The sequence below is a fragment of the Mycetomoellerius zeteki genome, unplaced genomic scaffold (genome assembly GCF_001594055.1).
Source record: "Mycetomoellerius zeteki isolate Tzet28-1 unplaced genomic scaffold, Tzet1.0 scaffold562, whole genome shotgun sequence".
Lineage (NCBI taxonomy): Eukaryota > Metazoa > Arthropoda > Insecta > Hymenoptera > Formicidae > Mycetomoellerius > Mycetomoellerius zeteki.
In genome coordinates this window covers 107,562-128,859 of record NW_017257569.1, presented here as the reverse complement: position 1 = coordinate 128,859, position 21,298 = coordinate 107,562, and the positions used below count along the sequence as shown (strand labels likewise).

The 21,298-nt window shown below is 30.0% G+C and overlaps 2 protein-coding genes across 3 annotated transcripts; both read right to left on the bottom strand.

The window, feature by feature from the left end:
* Window positions 1-1,466: 1,466 nt before the first annotated feature.
* On the bottom strand, window positions 1,467-8,244 carry LOC108727898 (uncharacterized). Of its 2 annotated transcripts, XM_018456189.1 has the most exons (6): window positions 8,124-8,244; window positions 6,065-6,321; window positions 5,404-5,673; window positions 4,938-5,068; window positions 4,567-4,732; window positions 1,467-1,872 (listed from the first exon to the last, which is right to left on the bottom strand). In XM_018456189.1, exons 2-6 carry the CDS (start codon window positions 6,317-6,319, stop codon window positions 1,480-1,482), a joined length of 1,215 nt encoding a protein of 404 aa, XP_018311691.1. In that variant the 5' UTR covers window positions 6,320-6,321; window positions 8,124-8,244; the 3' UTR covers window positions 1,467-1,479. The 2 variants fall into 2 exon arrangements, with proteins under 2 accessions (XP_018311691.1, XP_018311692.1); XM_018456190.1 differs by lacking the exon at window positions 8,124-8,244 and having other exon boundaries at window positions 6,065-6,344.
* Window positions 8,245-11,753: 3,509 nt separating this feature from the next.
* On the bottom strand, window positions 11,754-18,574 carry LOC108727899 (uncharacterized). Its single transcript, XM_018456191.1, has 6 exons — window positions 18,477-18,574; window positions 15,198-15,445; window positions 13,834-14,103; window positions 13,367-13,497; window positions 12,989-13,154; window positions 11,754-12,310 (listed from the first exon to the last, which is right to left on the bottom strand). Exons 2-6 carry the CDS (start codon window positions 15,441-15,443, stop codon window positions 11,912-11,914), a joined length of 1,212 nt encoding a protein of 403 aa, XP_018311693.1. The 5' UTR covers window positions 15,444-15,445; window positions 18,477-18,574; the 3' UTR covers window positions 11,754-11,911.
* Between the last annotated feature and the right edge of the window lie 2,724 nt (window positions 18,575-21,298).

The window sequence follows — 21,298 nt, the reverse complement described above, 5'->3', positions numbered from 1 at the left end:
GAGACACTACCGTGTCTCTAAATCTCTAGCCCAGCTTATCTGAAATCAAAATCCAAGTAGATTGCGTTAGTATATTATAATATGAAGGGCTTGGACAAAGGATTTTTCATTTTGGTCAAAACTTTTTCTTTTATTGCAAAAAAACCAAAATTCGTTTACCGTGAAAAAGTGACTTTTTTGTAAAATTATTATCATTTGTTTAAAAATCAATATTTAATCAAATCCTTCGTCCAAGCCCTTCGTAGTACCATATACTAACGCAATCTACTTGGATTTTGATTTCAGATAAGCGGGGCTGGAAATATTGTGTACACCGCAACTGATGCTGAAAAAAAAGCGTTCTGGAAGATCGGCGTCATTTTTCATTATTTTTGAATAAAAAAATTTGTGAAAGTATATTAAAACATGCACTTAAGATACCGTTTTATTAATTTCGATAAATATTCATTAAACCTGCAAAAAAATTTTTTAAAATCACTTAATTTTCGCGAACCCAACTATAGGCGTAACTCCTTAAGTTATGCTTGTTGTAAGAGTGTACGCATTGGGGAAGCGGGATTATCTCTGGTGAAAAAAGCAAGTGCAACACTTACGACAGTTCAAATAAAAATTAATATTAAAATTAATTTAATATTAAAAATTTGCTATTAATAATCAACTTAATTGATACATACAATAACAATCGATTACCATAATTGTACGTGATATAATGCTTGCACAAAGCAGATTAGGACATGAATTTAATTGCTGACTCATGGTCAACGAAATTAAATGTTTAGGAATGTTTTCTTTTTTAAAATTGACCAATAACTTGCAATTTTGAACTCGAGAAAATTAGAAAAAAATCACAATGCTTAGGTAGGGTATATAGGCTATTTTATTACCGTACAATCATATCCAATTGTATAAAATATATATTACTTATTACTTCGAATTTTCTTTCAATTTTTCTTATGTATATTCTATATACGTTAATACAACCTAAAATAATTTGATTTGTATCTTAATTAATTTCTATATCATTATCGCATTGGTATTATAGAATAATATTATACATGTCATTATAAATAACATCATTTATTTTGTTTATATACGTTGAATTAGATACTATCTATTATATACATAATAAAACAAGTATATTTATATACCTATGTCTAATATGTACCGTTCTTTCTGATACGTTATCAGTGATACATTAATATAATGTTGATGAAAATAATATAATATAAAGATCACAATTTATTAATGTTTCACGAAAATAATTTTTGATTTTTCAAATCAAAAGATTTGTCATTATCATAACAATTCTGCGGTGCTCGTTTATAAAAAAAGTCATGTATCTCAATATTCTTTGTCTATTACTATTAAATTTTTTTTTATTTGCTATAGATATTAATATCTAATATTTTTACTTATTATTCAGATTTCTATTTCTTTTCCATTTTTAATTTCTATCGCTAAAGATGAAGCATGCGTACATTAAAGATCCAATAAACCCCATTCATCATACAGTGGCAGTCTTTTTATCATTAACTTTCTATAAATCTCGCTTTTGAAACCTGGATTTATACCACTGCTCAATAATTCATCCAAATCTTTCGCCTCAGTCTTACAGCACAGCATAAACGGTAAAATGATGAAGAATATTATCATTCCATAGTTAGCTTTTCGTTTTATGGTAGCTTTCAGTTCCTCCATTGTAGGCGGGTGCGTCTTGCAATTCAATTGCTTCAAAGTCGCCGACAAGGTTCTAAGATATTCGTTCAATAGAATATTTTTCTTGTTTTCCATGACATCCAAGGAAGGACTTGTATTGAGAAAAAATAATAAATCGAGTACCGGCGTTGCGTAAACGCACACTTGGAAGTCTATCTGTAATTAAATGAATCTTTTCGATCGGTCCATTTTTTGAGCTCTTGGATTAATAATAGATTGGAAATGAAATCTATTCATTCCGAAAGTGAAATGTCGTGTTTAGTAATGTCATATTTAGAAATTTCAGCAACAAGGTTCACAGTATAGTTTGCGCGGACGACGTGGACAGAAAAGTGACGAGTACAGATGCGATTAAACGTTGAGGTTATTGCATTATTCATATAAATTGCATTTTCAAGTATCTTCTATTATCACACCACTCGTTTGTTTTAATCGTTAAAGCCGACATTGTGTATAATTGAAAAATGCGTTATTACGAGTGTTTCTCTTTTGAAATCTACTAGCACATTCCCTGCGCACGCTCCGCGCGCGCTGCTCCATTATACTCTCCTTTTTAGACTTTATGAAATATATTGTTACGAATTTATATTCTAAATGTTTGCATTAGAAAACTGACCTCATCGTTATGGCGGATTGAAAATTTGAAATTTCAAAGTGGTTGAATCACTATGGCGAATGGAAATCTTTAGTTAATTACCATAAACAATTTTATAATCCTTTTTTTTCGAACGCTAATCTAATCTCGGTACATGTTGCTTCCTTTTTTTTGTTTTACATTTGTAGAAAACGCTTTTAATAAATATCATTTTGGTTATAATAAATATTATAAAAGTAATGATTTTGATTTACGAATTTATTATTAAATTACTATTTGATTAAATTACTATATTGAATTAAAAATTCAAAATGGCGAAACCAATATGGCGGACGGAAATGCTAAGTTTCTTGATTTCGGCGAAATGAAGTATTAGAAGGTTTTCGGGGTTGTTAATGTCCGAAACCGAATTTAAAATTTGAAAATTCAAAATGGCTGAACCAATTGTAGAATTACCGTTCGCCAAAATAGTTAAATATTTTAAATTTTAAAATTTTAGATTAAGAATAGAAAATGGAAAGATTGTTCGAAATTAGTGTCATTGAAGACTCTTTAACCGGTTAAGTGGTATTGTAGCATATATGCACAAAAAGAATCCGTGCCAAAAGTGGTATTGTAGCATATATGCACATCTTGAATAACTTCTATATTATTCAACGAATTTGCTTGAAATTTGGTATACTATTGTTTTTTGGGCTTCTGAACTCGATTTTGGCGTCAAATTTGTAAAATTTGATGGCGAACACAACATGGCGACTAATACGTTGAATGAAAATGGCGATTTTTGTATATATATTGCAATTACGTTTTACCCCCGCAGTTAGCTGGTGAACATGTCACGACCCCCAGGGCCAAATTTTGGTATATTTTAGTTCACAATTGACGCCTACCACTTTTGGCACGGAATGTTTTAAAAAGCCTACCACTTAACCGGTTAATAGAACATTTCATTAAAATCGAGGAATTTTAAAGATTTCCGACCGCCATATTGGTTCAGCCATTTTGAATCCAGAATAAAAATCGAATTTTAGAAAGCAGGATAAATCTTAACAAAAGGGAACCAAGCTCCGATAACTTTAACTTTAAGATATATTGTCTAGAATTTTTAAATTTAAAATTCGGATTCGATATCAACGAAAGCGAAAATCATCCAATACTACATTTCGCTGGAATATACCCTGAAAACCCTTTAATACTTCAATTCGCTACAATCGAAGAATTTTTAGCATTTCCGTCCACCATATTGGTTCAGCCATTTTGAATTTTCAAATTCTAAATTCGGATTCGGCATTAACAACCCCGAAAACCTTCTAATACTTCATTTCACTGAAATCGAGAAACTTAGCATTTCCGTCCGCCATATTGGTTCCGCCATTTTGAATTTTTAAATTTTAAATTCGTATTCGATATCACCGAAAGCGAAAACCCTCCAATACTACATTTCGCTGCAATCGAAGAATTTTTAGCATTCCCATCCGCCATATTGGTTCAGCCATTTTGAATTTTCAAATTTTAAGTTCGGTTTCGACATCAGCGACCCCGAAAACCTTTCAATACTACATTTCGCGGAAATCGGAAGACTTTTAGCATTTTCGTAAAACTTCAAACCGCCATATTGGATCAGCCATTTAGAATTTTCAAATTTTGAGACCGGATTCGAAATCGGCGACCCCCAAAACCTTTGGATACAACATTTCAACGGAAAGGAAGTACTCTGAGAGCCTCAACGAAAAGAGGCTTCAAGGCACGTAGCATTTCCGTTCGCCAAATTGGTTCAGCCATTTTGAATTTTCAAAATTTAAGATCGGTTTCGGCTTCAGCGACCCCGAAAACCTTTTAATACTACATTTCGCAAAAATCGGAAGACTTTTAGCATTTTCGGTAAAACTTCAATCCGCCATATTGATTCAACCATTTTGAATTTCCAAATTTTGAGACCGAATTCGAAATCGGCGACCCCCAAAACCTTTAGATACGACAAACTAATACTCAAACTAATATTCTAACAGCCTCAACGAAAAGAGGCTTCAGGGCACGTAACACGTCAATTTTAAGATAGGATTTATTTAATTTATTTCGTTTATTTTTACTTAAATTTGTTATTATTGCACACAACTATAAAAATTGTCATAAAAATTTAGAAATGATTTATGAAATGAAGTGACTAAGCTTTGTTACATGTAAATGTATTTATGATAAAATTTCCATTTTCAAATTTAATAAAATATTTTTAACGTAAATATGATGATACTTACAAAAATATGATCAATAGGTTTACCATTATTGTCATATCTGAACAACATATTGTTCACGTGAAAATCACCGTGAGTAATAACATTAAATTCCTCCTTACATAGCTTGGTTGCGTCTATTCCTATTTGATATATGTGATCGGAGAGTTTAGCAATTTTTTCCGAGTATCTAGCAATACAAATGAAATAAATATAAAATTGTATAAAATCATTTATAAATATCCGCTATTAGCAGCATAGTATGTATTTGTATTTGCCATTTTCTGTTTAATGTTCCGTTTTTTCTCATTAAACATTTATATTGTGTCATATAAAATATTATCATGAACATTAAACAATAGAAGAATAAATACTGTCGTTTAAACAATTCTTACTGTTTTACTTCAGACCAGTGTGCAATCTCGTCTGCTAAACCTTTAGTACACTTAATAAAAATATCTTTCATTTCTGATGATTGCTGCTTGTTAAATGTTCCTTTCAAATACATTTCTTTTTGCTTTGGTTCCTAAATATTAAAATATATGTTATTAAAGAACATTTTAATGTATTTATACATTTGATTCTAAAGTGTTAAATGATGCGGACTGAAAATTTGGAATGTTATATAGACCAAAATATACAAAAAAGTCTACACTATAATTTTGATATCATGCAATTTTCTGACAAATCAAATTTTTTTTTTAGAAAGAATTATGAAGTAGCCCAAACAACACGCATGTCGAAAAGACATTTTGAAAGAGAGTAGTTTTTGTATCTATGCCATGATCTTAATTAAGTATTAATGCTACGAGGGTATAAATGTTACGACGGATTGTGAGCATCGCTTGCATGGTGATTTACCTTCTCACATAGGGCTACGGAAGCTGCATGAAACCTGGCAAGTCCGTGAAGTGCCAGTATGGAATGATCTATGTCAAGACCAGACAAACGATCGGCCATTCGAAACCCGAGAGCCGCGAGATCTTCGATCGCCAGAAGCATTGGATCTTCATTTTGCACGTAAAGAGTCTTCCCACTCAAGCGATACTTTGGCTCTAACAACTTATTCATTTTATTCAAAGTATTTGACATCATCGACATTTCGGTGTAAAAGAGACCTGATTTTATAACCTGTAACAAATTTATTCAAGATTAATAAATGGAATCTTTTAATCTAACAAACATAAAATTATTTTTTATCTAAAAGCCTGTATAAAATTTGTATACTAGAAAGTTTCAAATATAAAATTTGTTTTTAAACAAATAAAAAATGTTTTCCTTAAATACATGCATATGTATTCGCTTTCTTAAAAATGATTTATAAAAATAATTTAATTTTAATTACTGATCACCCAAGAATAATTGTTCTAATCTTTCTTTTGAATAGAAATGTACTTCGAAACAATAAAACTTGCCACAGATTTATCTCTCTTTCTCTCTCTCTCTCTCTCTTTTTCTTTCTGCTTCTCTTTTTGTTTCTTTTTCTTTGGTTAGAAATATTGTACACAGTAAATTAACTTACAAATTTTTGTCGAACACTTCCATGTTCAGGCAAGATTTTAAGAATAATTGACTTTTTCTCTTTAATTCTACAACTGCCTTGGTCGCGTGAATATTCGACAGTAATCCTGATCATGTCGCTGGTGTAATTGTCACCCTTACTCGTGGCTGGTTTCGAAAACATATCGATCATCTGAATCGAGTTATCATCTTCCGATTTTCGCAGAATCTTCTCCACGAAGCATAGGTTCAGCCATGTCGACGTCTCTTGGGCCATTTCTGAAAGTGGAATTGAAATTGGAGAATTTTATCGACAAATCATTCCCATCATACTAAAAATACTATTTTTTATAATAATTTACTCGCGATGAAATTTACTATTATATATTTTTTCCTCTCTTTCCAGCCAGTTTCCTTCACAAATTTATTCTGGTCTTTCTATTCTTTCCTTCACCTTTCTTCTCATAACGTTTTTTTTTATTTGTTTTATTGGCATATCTTTATTTATGTCCGTCCATATTTAAAACGACTGTATTTTATTGCATTTGAGATCGCTGTTTGAATTGAGAGCGTAAACCGATTTTTCTTTTCTCCTTTTAATACAGCATACGTGCATGCCGTTAATATCTGCATTGAGACCTCGTCGTATGTGATATTTGAGATATATATGAAAAATTTTAGATACGTCTGGTGCGTTGCGATCGTGTATTGGGGATTCCAATTAATTTTTTGTTTTTTAAAATAAATCTTGAAATTAATGTTCGATTTATTATTTATTGTTTATTGGTTTATCATTTGGACCAATATACTCCGCTGGTGACAAAATGTGATGTGCTCCTATCCGATGTATAAAATTATACTATATACTAGTTCATAATACTAGTTTATATTTTATATCCCTCCTCCTATTCCATGATCGCAATCTTTCTTTTCTTCTCATGTTTTTGTAAATTACAAATATAAAAGATGTAATTAGGATTATTACTTACAGGGAATTATTGACCCCGAGATTGGCCCTGTAATTAGTGCGTTAATTATTCATTACAAAAAACTATATTTAACCGATCTTTTGAAAATTAATATTTGATATTTAGTCAAATACTAGTTTTTGAAACCTCTATTAAATAGTTTTTTGTAATGAATAATCAGCTCACTAATTAAATAATAAAAAACGATTTAGTAAAATCATGTAAGAAATCATGCACGTTTTGGCTACTTTCTAGTCTTTTCATGAGCGCAGTAAAAATGTAGAGCCAAATCGTCGTCAGTTAACTTATTATGTTGTGTAATCCGTCTACGCAATCTTCTGTTTTCATGTTATTCACTCCAAAAACGAGACGGGAAATTTCTATCTTATAATCAATTAGAAGGCTGGGTGGTCTCATGTAAGTTGAGTCTTTGAAATTAAGTCCATCGTGTAAAAGATAATTGATCAGGATAAATTAAGCATATATAAACCATGACCTCAGAAAGACAAATGGATGTACTCGATAAAAAATATATTAAAAGAATTTGTACGGTCCCCATCTATTTAAAATAAAGGGCATTATATGATAAAAACAGATCTGAGATTACATGACCGTTACATGTCACAAAATAAACTATAAATCATCGTTGTGATCAGAAAGATTAGATTAAAAAAAATATCATCAGAAAACATAAATAATTAGTGAATATCTAAGTAACAATAATATACTATGGATTAAGTAATTCCATGTATGAATTCAAATTAATGTCGTTCTTTTACCGTTTACTATCAATTATTTCTGAAATCAATCGTTTCTTGCACGGAGAGAATTCTTAGAATTTACCCTGAAAATATGACAGTCGTGGGATAACATTGTATTTCGAAGAATTTTAATGTAAATCTCTCTCATTCATTAATAAAACTACAATAAAGTATATAATAAGTTTGATCAATTTTACTGAAGTGCATGGTAAAAATCTTTAAAATATTGTATTGTACCACAACTACCATATTTTCAGAGTAAATTTTAAAAGAAAATTCTCTCCGTGTGTAATTTTGTTCAACATCTAAAATTTCAACATGATCCCCTTTAAAATCATGACCATAATACAACCTGTGATAATTCAATAACAACAGAATGAATAGCTGTATTTCTCCTGATGTCAATTCTGATGTGTATTCAGAAATTCTGGTCTTCAACTGCGTCTACTAGTTTGTCCGACATACAATGACTGCGTTCAGGGTGATGCTATTAGAGCTATTTGTGACATTTTATCTTCATCGTCCATTAGACACAAGGATGGTATGGTATAAATAGCGCTGATATAGCTGATATAGTTCTCGTAACATATCCATTGCGTCACAGTTTTTGCAGAATATTTTATAAACAACGTCTTTTAAGAATACGCAGACAAAGAATCTTTTCGTGCATGATGATCATAATTTTAAATGAGATGACGTTGAAACTTCAGATATTGAACTAAATTACAAGAAACGATTAATTTTAGAAATTACAAATATTTTGTTGTCGTGTAAGATCGTTTAAAAGAAAAGTTATTTATAGAACATTATTTATATGACTCTAAATTTGTCTATAAAACAAACGAGAATTTGCTAAGAACTTTCCAGTAAATATCAACTAAAGGAAATAACATGTAACTTCAATGTTATAAAATAAATCAACTAATTATATGTAAAAGAGACGTCAATTACGGTCGAAGTTAAATGTTGAAATAATATGTACATCTATAAGTAGATATTTTTAATAAATTTAAGTTAAGTATATGATGACCGTGCGCTGATTACTTTGGGACTTGCAACACAATCAAACTGAAATAATAATATTCTTTCCAAATTAAATTAGATCTTCGATTTAGTGCTACTAGCATTTTTAAATCTGTAAAGAACATTGCGAAAAATGTTATCTCAACCAGGATTTTATTTTTTTTAAATTTCATATTTTACAACGTAATGTAATATATTATAACTTATATAACTCACATAACAGTTACAGTTGTTGAACTGTGAAATTATAAAATTATTAACATTAATAATGTGTGTCATTTCTAATAAATGTTTAATGTGTTATATTCGTTCATAATGTTTGTGCGTTACGTATGCATAATAATGTTTGCAATTTAAACTCTTTTTCTTTCAAGAACGCTATTCCTGCCAGCGCTAAAATAGATTGACATTCAAACAACGAGCAAAGTCTAGAAGACATCTTTATGATACCTTTTAGACATTTATATCTCAAAAGACGTTTTAATGATGTGATTGTCTTTATGATATTTTTTAGACATGTATATTGTGTGTCTGGAATATTTTTTACTTCCTAAATTACAATTTACAATGAAAAGGAAGGGATTCGAAGACCTGCTATTCAACATACTGAAGAGAGAATCGAGAGTGATTCAGAAAGAGGAGTTTTATCGGACAATCGATTCGTTGTATAAGCGATGTATAAGCGTTGTTAGGAAGCGTACGGAAATTGTATTGATTGTGCTGACAGATACTAATAAATATTCTTGATCTTTTATATGTATTTTTTCATGTATTTGGCTTTAATCTGGGAACATAATTATAACAATACATAAAATTATATATTAAAGAAATCACTAAACTTTTTTTATTTATATGTGTTTCACACATACCTACAATCTAATAAAAACGTGATCAGGTAATTTATAGAAAAATTTAGCTAACAAAATTTTAAAATACAGAGATACTTTCTATTGGGTTGGAGAAAAAGTTCTGCGGTTTTTTAATAGATGACATTAGTGTCAGAAAATAGATATCATGTGTCATTCAAATGCAAATCTGCCGTATATTTTTTAACAAGTCACACTATGCTTGACATTTGGCAGAAGTGTTTGTTTTGGTCGGACGTGTTTTGAGTTTATGGCATACAAATAAAATGAAAGAGCAAAAATTACTATTATTTTCGCCATATTTTGCTGTTTTTATTCCGTAAAGGCCATAAAGCGGCGGACGCTAAATGCGAAATATGCATGTATGATGTCTCGGCCTTAAGCGCGGACTCCGGCGCGGACACATGCGAAAGATGGTTTGCCCGCTTCCGTTCCAGAAAATTTAACCTCCAAGATGCACCTCTGGACAGCCAAATACTGCTGACAATGACCAACTCCTGGCTGCAATGAAGAATGATCGACACTTAACGACTCGAGAGATTGAGGAGCACTTTGACATTCATCATACAACCGTTGCGGACCGATTGAAAAAGCTTGGCATGGTCACATGGTGAAAAAGACCGATCGTATATGGGCGCCGCACGAACTGACCAAAAAGAACATCATGAACCGGATTTTGGTGTGTGAGTCTCTCCTGAAACAAAACTCTCTAGACCCATTTCTGAAACGGATCATCACTGGAGACAAAAAATTGTCTACAACAATATCAAGCGGCAGAAGTCGTGGTGCGGTCCGAGTTTTCAAAAACGGTGGCGAAACCTGATTTGCATCCCCAGAAGGTGATGCTCAGCATTTGGTGGGACTACAAAGGAGTGCTATTCTTTGAATTGCTTCCACAGGGCCAAACGATAGATTCGACAAAGTATCGCGCCCAGCTCAACAAATTGCGCAAGGCAGTCGCGCAATTTGTTGCAGGAGAAGCGGCTAGAATTGTCGCATAAGAAGGGTATGGTTTTTCATCATGATAACGCCCGACCACACACTTCTTTCATCACGAAAAAAATTGCAGAGCTTTGACTGGGAAATGATGCAGCACCCACCATATTCGCCGGATCTAGTACCGTCCAATTATCACTTATTTCGCTCGCTGCAAAAACAGTCTTGACGGTCAACGATTCGACTCAATGGAGGCCGTCCGAAATTATCTTGCTGATGTTTTCGCCCACAAGTCCCAAAGGGACTTTTACGAGAGCAGCATCAAGGCCCTACTGAAGCATTGGCAATAAGTTATAGATCAAGATGGTCAATACATTGTTGATTGAATAAATTGTTATAAAAGATTTTTTGTTTAAATTTTATACTAAAAATCCGCAGAATTTTTCCTCCAACCCAATACTTGATTAAAGGTAAAATTCAATTACATTAATAATGTCCAGTTACCTGCAGCGTCGATAACTGACATCTCCATCATACTTTACACTAAGTTAATAGTGTATTCGTGCGGTAAGGATTTCCAAATTAATATTAAAAATTTGCAATTTAATAATCAACTTAATCAAATTTAATAATCAACTTAATCAATTACAATAATTGTACATAATGCTTGCACATAAGAAATCAGAATTAAACTGTTGGTCAGCGGAATAAGATGTTTAGAAACGTTTATTCTTGAAATTGACCACCAATTTGTAATTTTCAGTAACAAATTAACAAAAAATCACAATATAAAGTCCGGTTATTTCATTACTTATTACTTTGTAATTTTTTTCAATTTTTCTTATGCAAATTCTTATATGTTAATACAACCTAAAATACTTCATTATGTATTTAATTAATTTGTACATCACTTTTTACATTGGTATGGAATGATATTATACATCTCTTTCAATAGTATTTTTTTGTTAACACATGTCAAACACTAGACAGTATCTTACCGTTATCACTGATATATTCATATCATATAAAAATCTGCGCAAAATTTATTTTAAAACCTTATAAGTCAAAAATGAAACCACTATTATCAAACAATAAATAATTTTTATTTTCTGAACTAAAAGATACGTCGATCTTTATAACCATTCCTCATTTGTACGTTTTAAAGAAGCTTTTTTTAAAACAGTACATTAACATAATTGTTCGTCTATTATTAATTTTAATGTATTTGTTATAACTATTTGCATCTAATATCTTTATTTCGTAGATTACTATTTCCTTTTTATTTTAATTTTCTACCACCAAATAGAAGTATACATTAGAGATCCAATAAACCCCACTCGTCATACAGTGGCAGTCTTCTTATCAATATTTTTTTATAACTCTCACTCTTTAAACCTGGATTTATATAAGTACCAGTGCCCAACATTTCATCCAAATCTTTCGCCTCAGTTTTACAGCATAACATAAACTGTAAAGCGGTAATGGATGTTATCATTCCATAGCCAGCTTTTCGTTTTAGAGTAGCCTTTAATTCCTTCATGGTGAGCGGCTGCGTCTTGCAGTTCAACTGCTTCATAGTCGTTGACAAGGTGTCAAGATATTCATTTAATAGAATATCTCTCTTGTTTTCAATGACATCGAAGGAAATACTTGAATTGAGAAAATAGAGAAGATCGATTGCCGGCGATGCGTAGACGCATAATTGGAAGTCTACCTACAATAAAATAAATTTTTTTGATCGTCAATTTTTTATGTCTATGGCAATTGTGTTGGAGATAAAACTTGTATATCAGGAAAGAAGTGAGATATCATGTTTAAGAAGTCGCGATGACGAAGTTGATAGTTTACATAGATAACATCGGCAAACGAATAAGCCTGCGCAATTAAACTGAATAGATACACATTGCATTTATTCAAAATACATTCCATTTTCAAATATCTCGTATATTATCACTGTCTGTTTATCTTGATTGCTTAAGGTGAAATTGCGGATGATTAAATTGCATTAAAATGTACTTACCGTAATAGCGTTTTTCGAAACATTATTTATTTAATTTATCGTTATACAAGTTTATATCTCTCTCTTCGCACTTAATTATGAAAATTATAATAAAAATTCAGAAATGTAGATAATTGGAATGTAGTGACAGGCTATGTTAAACTGTTTATAATAAAATTCACATTTGTCTAATTGTAAGTATAAGATATATTTTTAAAGTAAATTTAAAATTTCAGCAATATAAGTTGTATCACATGAAAGTATAAACTAAAAATTTCACGAATTGGTTTATTTAATATTAGTTCTTAGTCGCAAAATAAAGTCGTGATTATAATAAATCAATGAGCATGTTTAGAGAAAGTACACGATTTTTTATGACTTGATGGTACTTACAAAAATCTGATCAGTAGGCTTGCCATTGTTGTCGTATTTAAACAACATATTGCTCACGTGACTATCACCATGATTAATAACATTAAATTCGTCCTCACAGACCTTGAATATATTCAATCCTACTTGATATATATGATCGGAGAGTTTAGCAATTTTTTTCGAGTATCTGATAATAAAAATCAAATAAATTTGAAACCATATGAAAGTATGTAAAAATAATATAAATATTTGCTTTAAACAATGCAATTTGTACTTATATTTGCAATTTTCTTTTTAACATGTTCTCTCTCTTTATATTACTTTTCTTGTGTCACGTATCATAAAATATCTTGAACATTAAAAAGTAAAGCAATAAACATTGTCATAAATGCAAATTACTTTTTCACTTCCGGCCAGTTCACAATCTCGTCTGCTAAAGCTTTAGTACTCTTAGTGAAAATATCTTTCATTTCGGACGGATGCTGGTTATTAATTATTCCTTTCGTGTACATCTCTTTTTGCTTTGGTTCCTAAATATTTAAAAATTTATATTAAAGAAGATAAATAGTTATGTTTGTAATGCGAAATGAAAATTTGCAGTGTATATGTAGATCTAGACATACAAAAAAGCTACACAATAATTGTAATATCATGAAATGATGTTACAATTATTGTGTATGAATGAAACTGATGAATTTGAAACTGATCCTTTTTTTTTTAGAGAAAGTTATGAGATAGCCCAGACAACACGAATGTCGAAAAGATATATTAAAGATGAATAATCCTTATATTCGTGCCATAGATCTAAATTCTTAATAATGCAACGAGATGTTGTGACTGATTGTGAGTTACACGTGGTGATTTACCTTCTCACATAGGGCTACGGAGGCTGCGTGAAACCTGGCAAGACCGCGAAGCGCCAATATGGAATGATCTAGATCAAGACCAGACAAGCGATCAGCCATTCGAAAACCAAGACATGTGAGATCTTCGACCATCAGAAGTGTTGGATTTTCATTTTGCACGTAGAGAATCTTCGCGCTCAAGCGGTGCTTCGGCCCTAACAACTTATTCATTTTATCCAGAGTATCTGACATCATCAACATCTCGATATGAAAGACGCCCATTTCTATGACCTGCGATAAGTTTATTTAACATAAACAAGTGAAATTCTTTAATTTAACAAGCATGAAATATTATTTGTGATATAAAGGTCTATTTAAAGGTCTATATAAAATTTGTGTAGTAGAAAGTTTCAAGATTTGTTTTGAAACAAATGATAAACATTTTCTTTAAATATATGTATGTATATATTCGCTTTTTTAAACCTGACTCATAAAAATAATTTTATTTTAAGGGGTTTCTATTTCTTGGGTGAAAAAAGTTGACTCTATTAGGAATATTTTTTACAAAAGTATAAAGTCATTGTTATTTGAATTCTGGAATATTGTTTTATTATATTTAAATGTTATTATAATTATTTCTTTATTAAATTCGATCAAAAATTACGTCTGCTATCTTTCTTCAAACATGATGCCGCCTCCGTTATTAATAAGATATCTTCCCTTCAGATTATCTGAAATATAAAAGTTTGATATATACCGTTTGATTTTTTATACATATACATATAAATCGTTTAATGAACAAGCAAAAAAATTGATAATTGAGAAAATGGCGAATTGTCAAATGTAAATCATCAATTTCGCTCCAAAAATTGGCTCATTCATTTTGCAATAAAAATAAAAATATATAACGGATAGTTTTTTCTATCAAACGATAATTATATGTATATATTATAAAATCAAATGCTATCAAATTTTTACATTTCAGGTTACCTGGATGGAAGATATCTTGCAAACCAATGACGAAGGCGGCACTATGTTTGAGGAGAAATTGTAGACGTAATTTTGGTCGAATTTAATAAAAAAAATGTTACTTTAACTTACATTTAAATATAATAAAACAACATTCCAGAATTCAAATGTTTTGTTTAGCTATATACTTCCGTCAAAAGAAATTCCCAAAAGAATCGACTTTTTTCACCCAAGAAATAGGAATTCCTACATTAATTACTGATTATACAAAAATAATTATTCTAATCTTTCTGTTGAACAAGAGATGTACTCCAAAATAATAAAATTTCCCGCGGTTATAACTCTCTCTTTCTCTGTCTCTTTCTTCCTCTCTTTTTGTATTAGAAACGTTGTATGTACACATTAGATTAACTTACCATTTTCTTTCGAACACCTTCAAGTTCAGGCGACAGCTTGACAATAATTGATTTTTTTTCTTTAATCATAGAGCCGCGCGAAAATTCGACAGTAATCCTCAACATGTCGCTTAGATAGTTGTCGCCTTTCATCGTGGCTGGTTTCGAAAATATATCGATCACTTGAATCGAATTGTCGTTTTCCGACTTTCGCAGAATCTTCTCCATGAAGCATATATTTAACCATGTCGATGTTTCTAAAGCCATTTCTGAAAGTGGAACTGGAATTGGAGAATTTTCTCGACAAATCATTATTCTTCCTGCCGTGTTTGAAAATGAAAAAACGATTTTTTACCATAACTCATTCGCGACGAAATTTATCACGTTTCCTTTTTCTTCTTCCAACCGGCTTCCGCATTCACATTAGTGTGCCCGATGAATACAAAAATTTGTAATTGAACTCCAAATTGTATTTATTCAAAATTTTCACATAAAAAAAATGTAATCATATATTCATTCAAAATTTTGAATTTTCCAAAAATATTTATTCGCAAAGAAACTATGAATATTTAACGAGTATTTATATTCATTCAAACAAAATATAAATTGAAAAAAAGAGCTGCAATAAGCACGCGCAATCGTTATCCTTTAACTATAACCGACACTTTGATGACTTTAAGTAAAAAAAAATGAATTTTATTTATTTCTGTCATTGAAGTATTCAGATTTATGAAGGAAACTTAGAAATTTTGAAAAATATTTTAGAAAACGATCCATTTTTTATTTATAAATATTTATTTGATAGAGCGCCACACATATTCCGATATAATTCCGGTTACATCACAGTAATGTTATAAACACTTTATAAGATATCTTGGGTACGTTCATTATGGTCTGAGGGCATTAAATTCCGAGATATATTATTTATTCCCAATAAAAATGTCTTATTTAACCTATAGGTTAAAAAAGAACGCCTATCGTATAGGTCGCAGACTAAGAGCACGATGTAATTGCAGCCGCATTGTTTTTATAGATTTCTGTTTTCCCTTATAGACTTACAGACTATATGTACAGATAATACAGAATAAAAGTGAATACGAAACGAAAATATTCGTAATCATATTAAAAAAATATTCATTTAAATGGAATGAAAAAGTATTTATTCGTTTCTTGACGAATAAAAAGAAGTGTTTCCGAATGAATATTTTCAATCATTTTTTATTCATTTATTCGAATATTAGGTGTATTCACTGGACTATACACACTAATTCATATAGTCAAATTAACAACTTTTTTCTCAAAGTATAAATAATTTGAATGTTTAAATTTTTGTGTCTCTGTTATATAAGATATATAGTATTGCGTTTCTTGTTAGTTTAAAATAGCACAACAATTTTTATTGTATTGACAAATTGAAACAATATATTTATTAAGGAGCCTATAATCTTTAATTTAAGAGACACATAGAAATAGTCGTTATTTGCATTAGAATTTTATATTAGATATTCGATTTTTGCAATATTATATGTCAGAACGTAGAATTATTTAAAGAAAAAATTATTTATAGAAAATTATTTATAAAATTATATAAAGTTATTTATAAAAATACTAAATAAAATTATTCTAAATAAAATTCTTTAAGAACTTCTTACTACACACATAAACATCAATTAATAGTAATATAACTTCAGTGTTATAATTTCACATTTTATAGTTTAAATATAATAAAATATATGTTTAATATATCAATTCAAAATTATAATTATACTTATTGATGTTATATTACTTTTAATTAATGTTTACTGTTTTACACTTATTCGTAACGTTTATGAGTTACGTAATGTTTGTAATTTAAACTCCTCTTTTCTCAAGAATACGATTCATGCCGGCACTAAATCACTAGACAACGAGCAATGTCATCTAAAAGATGTCTTTATGATGCCTTTAGACATTTTTTAGACATGTATGTTCCAGAAGACATCTTTATAATGTCTTAATAATGTCTTTATGATGTCTTTTATGATGTCTTTTAGACGTGCATATTATCTAGAACATTTTTTTTTATTTCCTAAATTAAAATTTACATAAAAAGAGGTTTGAAAACATCTTATTGATCCAATGAACAGACGAGAGAATTTAAGGGTGAGTTAGGAGAAGAGTTTTGGATATTCGATTCGTTATACATATAAGCAATGTAAACATTGATCAAAAGAGGATTGTATTAGATTATATGATGATAGATATTAATAAATATTCTCAATTCTTTATGTGTTTCTTTATGGTTTCCATCTGCTTTAGTTGTCACATTGAGTGTTGAGTTATATATCATAGAATTCATTAAAACTTTTTATTTACATATTTTTCACACACATACTATTATGCATTATTGACATGCATTAACAATCTCATATTTTTTTATGCAATATACAGAGTGTCTCACAATTACCGTACAATACTTTCACACGGTATTTTATACCCAGACAGCACAGAATATTTATATTTATTATTATTCATTTTTTAAATGTTATATAAAAATTTTATACATATTTTATATAAGTAATAAATATTTAATAATGTTTATAATAAATGTTTATGATTTATGTAATGTAAGACCACAAAATATTTACAAAATATTTAAAATAAGCCTTATAAATATTTATAAATATTTTGTAAATATTTTATAAATATTGTGTGCTGTCTGGATAGGTAAAGTAAAGTACAAATCCTAATATAAAAATATCGAGATTACAATAATTTTTTGAAATATAAGCTAACTTTAAATGCTTATATGTCAGAAACTATTTTATTTTTATTGTCTCTATTATTATTTTTGAATTCTTTGTAACATTCTAAGACAAAAATCCTAATACGAAAATGTCAAGATTATAATAGTTTTTTAATTACAAACTATCTTTGATCAATTATCGAATTCAAAAACTATTTTAGCTTCGACATATTCATATTAAGATTTTTTACTTTACCTCTAGAATACGCTTTGAAAGTATTGTACGGTGGTTGTGAGACACTCTGTATATCAAAGAAATTGATATGATGATTAGAGGGATGTTTGGGATTTCACTTAAAATATTCCTCAATAAACTCCGACTGAATATCAGTATTAAGAGAAAAATGGTTTGCTTTCTGTAGCTAAACTATACTTTTAGAACTTAAAGTAAACTAGATATATATTTGATATTTTATGGAAGTTCGAAAAAAAGTTCTAATGTAGTCTAGATTTAGTGCAGAAATAAAAAACTGACATAAAATGTTGATAATAAACAATACGCTAAAGTGACTAACCTGAAGTTATTCGTCTTCGAATTTAGTCCTATATTTTTTCAAATGCTTATTATATTTCACTGTTCCGTTTCGTAAAGTCAGCCACAAAATGACACTTACAGAACAGAAGTGACAGGCTTTATATCTACATCAGTACATTCATTTATTCATTCATATGCATTCATACCTACATCAGAGTCTTAGATAACTGTAGAAGCTTGGTAAATATTATCATGTAGATTTATCCTTTAATCAGGCAACAAACGCTGACGAAAATAAAAGAACGATGATAAGACAAGCACCCTGTACTTTTCTGTTAAAAAAATAATTAGCGTTATTAAAAGAATCGCACAGTAATTACGAGATTCGTGTAAATCATATCATTACCTCTGTTTAGTCTTTATAAAGAAATTGTGAAAAAATTCTATAATAATTGTAATAAAATTCTGTAATAGCAGCGTGAACTGAGGAAAAATTTCGCTATAATGATTCGCTGTAATGATTCGCTTTAATGCAACAGTTTTATCAGAATAAAATTTCTAAACGATATTTGTAAAAAAAACTAAACAACACCAATTCCAAATGATATTTTTTAAAAATTAAACAAATTCAATTTGAGGTGTAAATATTTTAATAATTTACTTTCATTACTGGATCCGATGTGTAACGAAGTTTTTTAGCCACGTCGTTACGATGATCGATACTGTAGCACAAAATCATAAGATTCTAATTAAATATACGCTCGAAACGATCAACATGTTAAAAGATAATTTTTGCACGCATCCAATTTTTTATTCATTTTACAATTAAATATTTACTAGAGGCTTGTCTTTTGATTTACGTAGAATATATACATTCTGAGGTATGTTCTGATTCTCACCTGGGTGCTCCTTGGATGTCACATCATTCTTATTTAACATTCGGTAAACAACAACGATGGCATGACATCCAGGTAGAAATCCGAACATGCTCCTACGTATTTTTACAGGGTTGAGAATATAGTTTGCCAATATAAAAAAGTACGTAAGAAAAAAAGATGTGTATGTTGTAAAAATATTTATTTCACGTATTTGCACAAAAAAAATAATGAAAATTTCAAACAGTTACAAAGTATATTTATTAATTTTGTACTTATTAAATCACAATATTAAAGTGAAACTGGAGTATAATCGATATAATATACATATAATAATATTAATATATAACAATATTAAAATATAGATAATAGATATTATTATATAGTGAAATATTATATAATAAATGTTAAATAAATAGTAAATTATTACATCATCGTGGTAAACAATATAAAAACAAATTATAAACTTAAATTATCAGTGTGCATCGATGGATGCACGGCGCGCGGCGGTCGGGAGGTAAGAGATCAATCATGACAATGCTTGTGCAGCTGTTATTAATATGAGTTCAATAAATCTAGTTTGCGTTACTTGCACTCAGCATCTTCGTTTTCTCTCTCTTCACGCCCGAATATAAATTTATCTCATTTTAAGTACAAAATTTTTTAGGGATTTTGAGCAACGCGAATAGATATATCCAATAAAAAATCATAAAAATCCTAGATCGCTTCAAAAAAAACCCGCACGGACGTACACTTTATATGACAATTCCGCGGAAATCTGGACGAATGGCTGCTCTAGCTACAACTATTTATATCTAATATTTTTACTTATTTTCTACATTTATATTTATTTTCCATTTTGATTTTCTATCACTAAATATGAAGTAAACATTAGAGATCCAGTAAATCCCATTCGTCGTACAGTGGCAGCCTTTTCATTATTAACTTTTTATAACTCTCGCTCTTGAAACCTGAATTTATACCAGTGCTCAATAATTCATCCATATCTTTCGCCTCCTATTACAGCACAGCATAAACGGTAAAATGGTAAAAGATATTATCATATTCCATAGCTTAGAATATTCTTCAGTTCCTTCATGGTGGGCGGTTGCGTCTTGCAGTTCAATTGCTTCATAATCGTTGACAAAGTGCCAAGGTATTCATTTAATAGAATATCCCTTTTATTTTCAATGACATCGAAGGAAAGACTTGAATTGAAAAAATAGAGAAGATCGAGTGCCGGCGATCCGTAGACGCATATTTGGAAATCTACCTGCAATAAAATAAATCTTTTTGACTGTCACTCTTTTATGTCTACGGCAATTATGTTGGAGATAAAATCGGTGCATTAGAAAAGAAGTGAGACGTCATGTTTAGGAAGTCGCGACGACAAAGTTAATAGTTACATAAATGACATCGGCAAACGAATATGCCTGCATGCACGATTAAACTGGATAGGTACATTTATACATTCTATTTTCAAGTATCTCATATATTATCACTGTCTGTTTATCTTGATCAAGCTGAAATTGCGGATGATTAAATTGCTCTAACATTTACCGTAATCAAAAAACAATGAAAGAACAAGGGCAGTAGGAGTCAAGCGCGGGAGATGTTGCGCAAATAACACGGCTATCGTAGCGTGAAACTTCTTTATTTTACTAAAGCGCTTACATGTTTCGACTCATTTTTGAGCCTTCTTCAGAGATAACTAATACATTCACATACATAGAATATAACAATTATTAATTAGTCATGGTGATCTTTCTCACCTCGAGAGTATAAATACCAGAATTAAATCCAGATAAGAATGCAGTGAAAAAGAAAAAGGGGGGAAAGAAATTTTGAAATTCTCGAAATAAAGAAAATGTAAAACTAATGTATCAAAAAATTTTGAAATTATAATTAATTATTCCGATGGTTAGGAAGCTCACCTTGATCACAAGATACCGCATCGCAAACATTACTCTTAATACTTCAAAAACCG

Bases quoted from the DNA above. Each gene is read 5' to 3' on its own strand.
- LOC108727898 (XM_018456189.1), bottom strand. From the start codon at position 6,319: ATGGCCCAAGAGACGTCGACATGGCTGAACCTATGCTTCGTGGAGAAG. The intron at 5,069-5,403 runs GTAAATCACCAT...TTTAATATTTAG, and splicing joins CCGTAGCCCTATGTGAGAAG to GAACCAAAGCAAAAAGAAAT. The intron at 1,873-4,566 runs GTAAGTATCATC...ATTTAATTACAG, and splicing joins AACCTATTGATCATATTTTT to ATAGACTTCCAAGTGTGCGT.
- LOC108727899 (XM_018456191.1), bottom strand. From the start codon at position 15,443: ATGGCTTTAGAAACATCGACATGGTTAAATATATGCTTCATGGAGAAG. The intron at 13,498-13,833 runs GTAAATCACCAC...TTAAATATTTAG, and splicing joins CCGTAGCCCTATGTGAGAAG to GAACCAAAGCAAAAAGAGAT. The intron at 13,155-13,366 runs GTAATTTGCATT...TTTTATTATCAG, and splicing joins AACTGGCCGGAAGTGAAAAA to ATACTCGAAAAAAATTGCTA.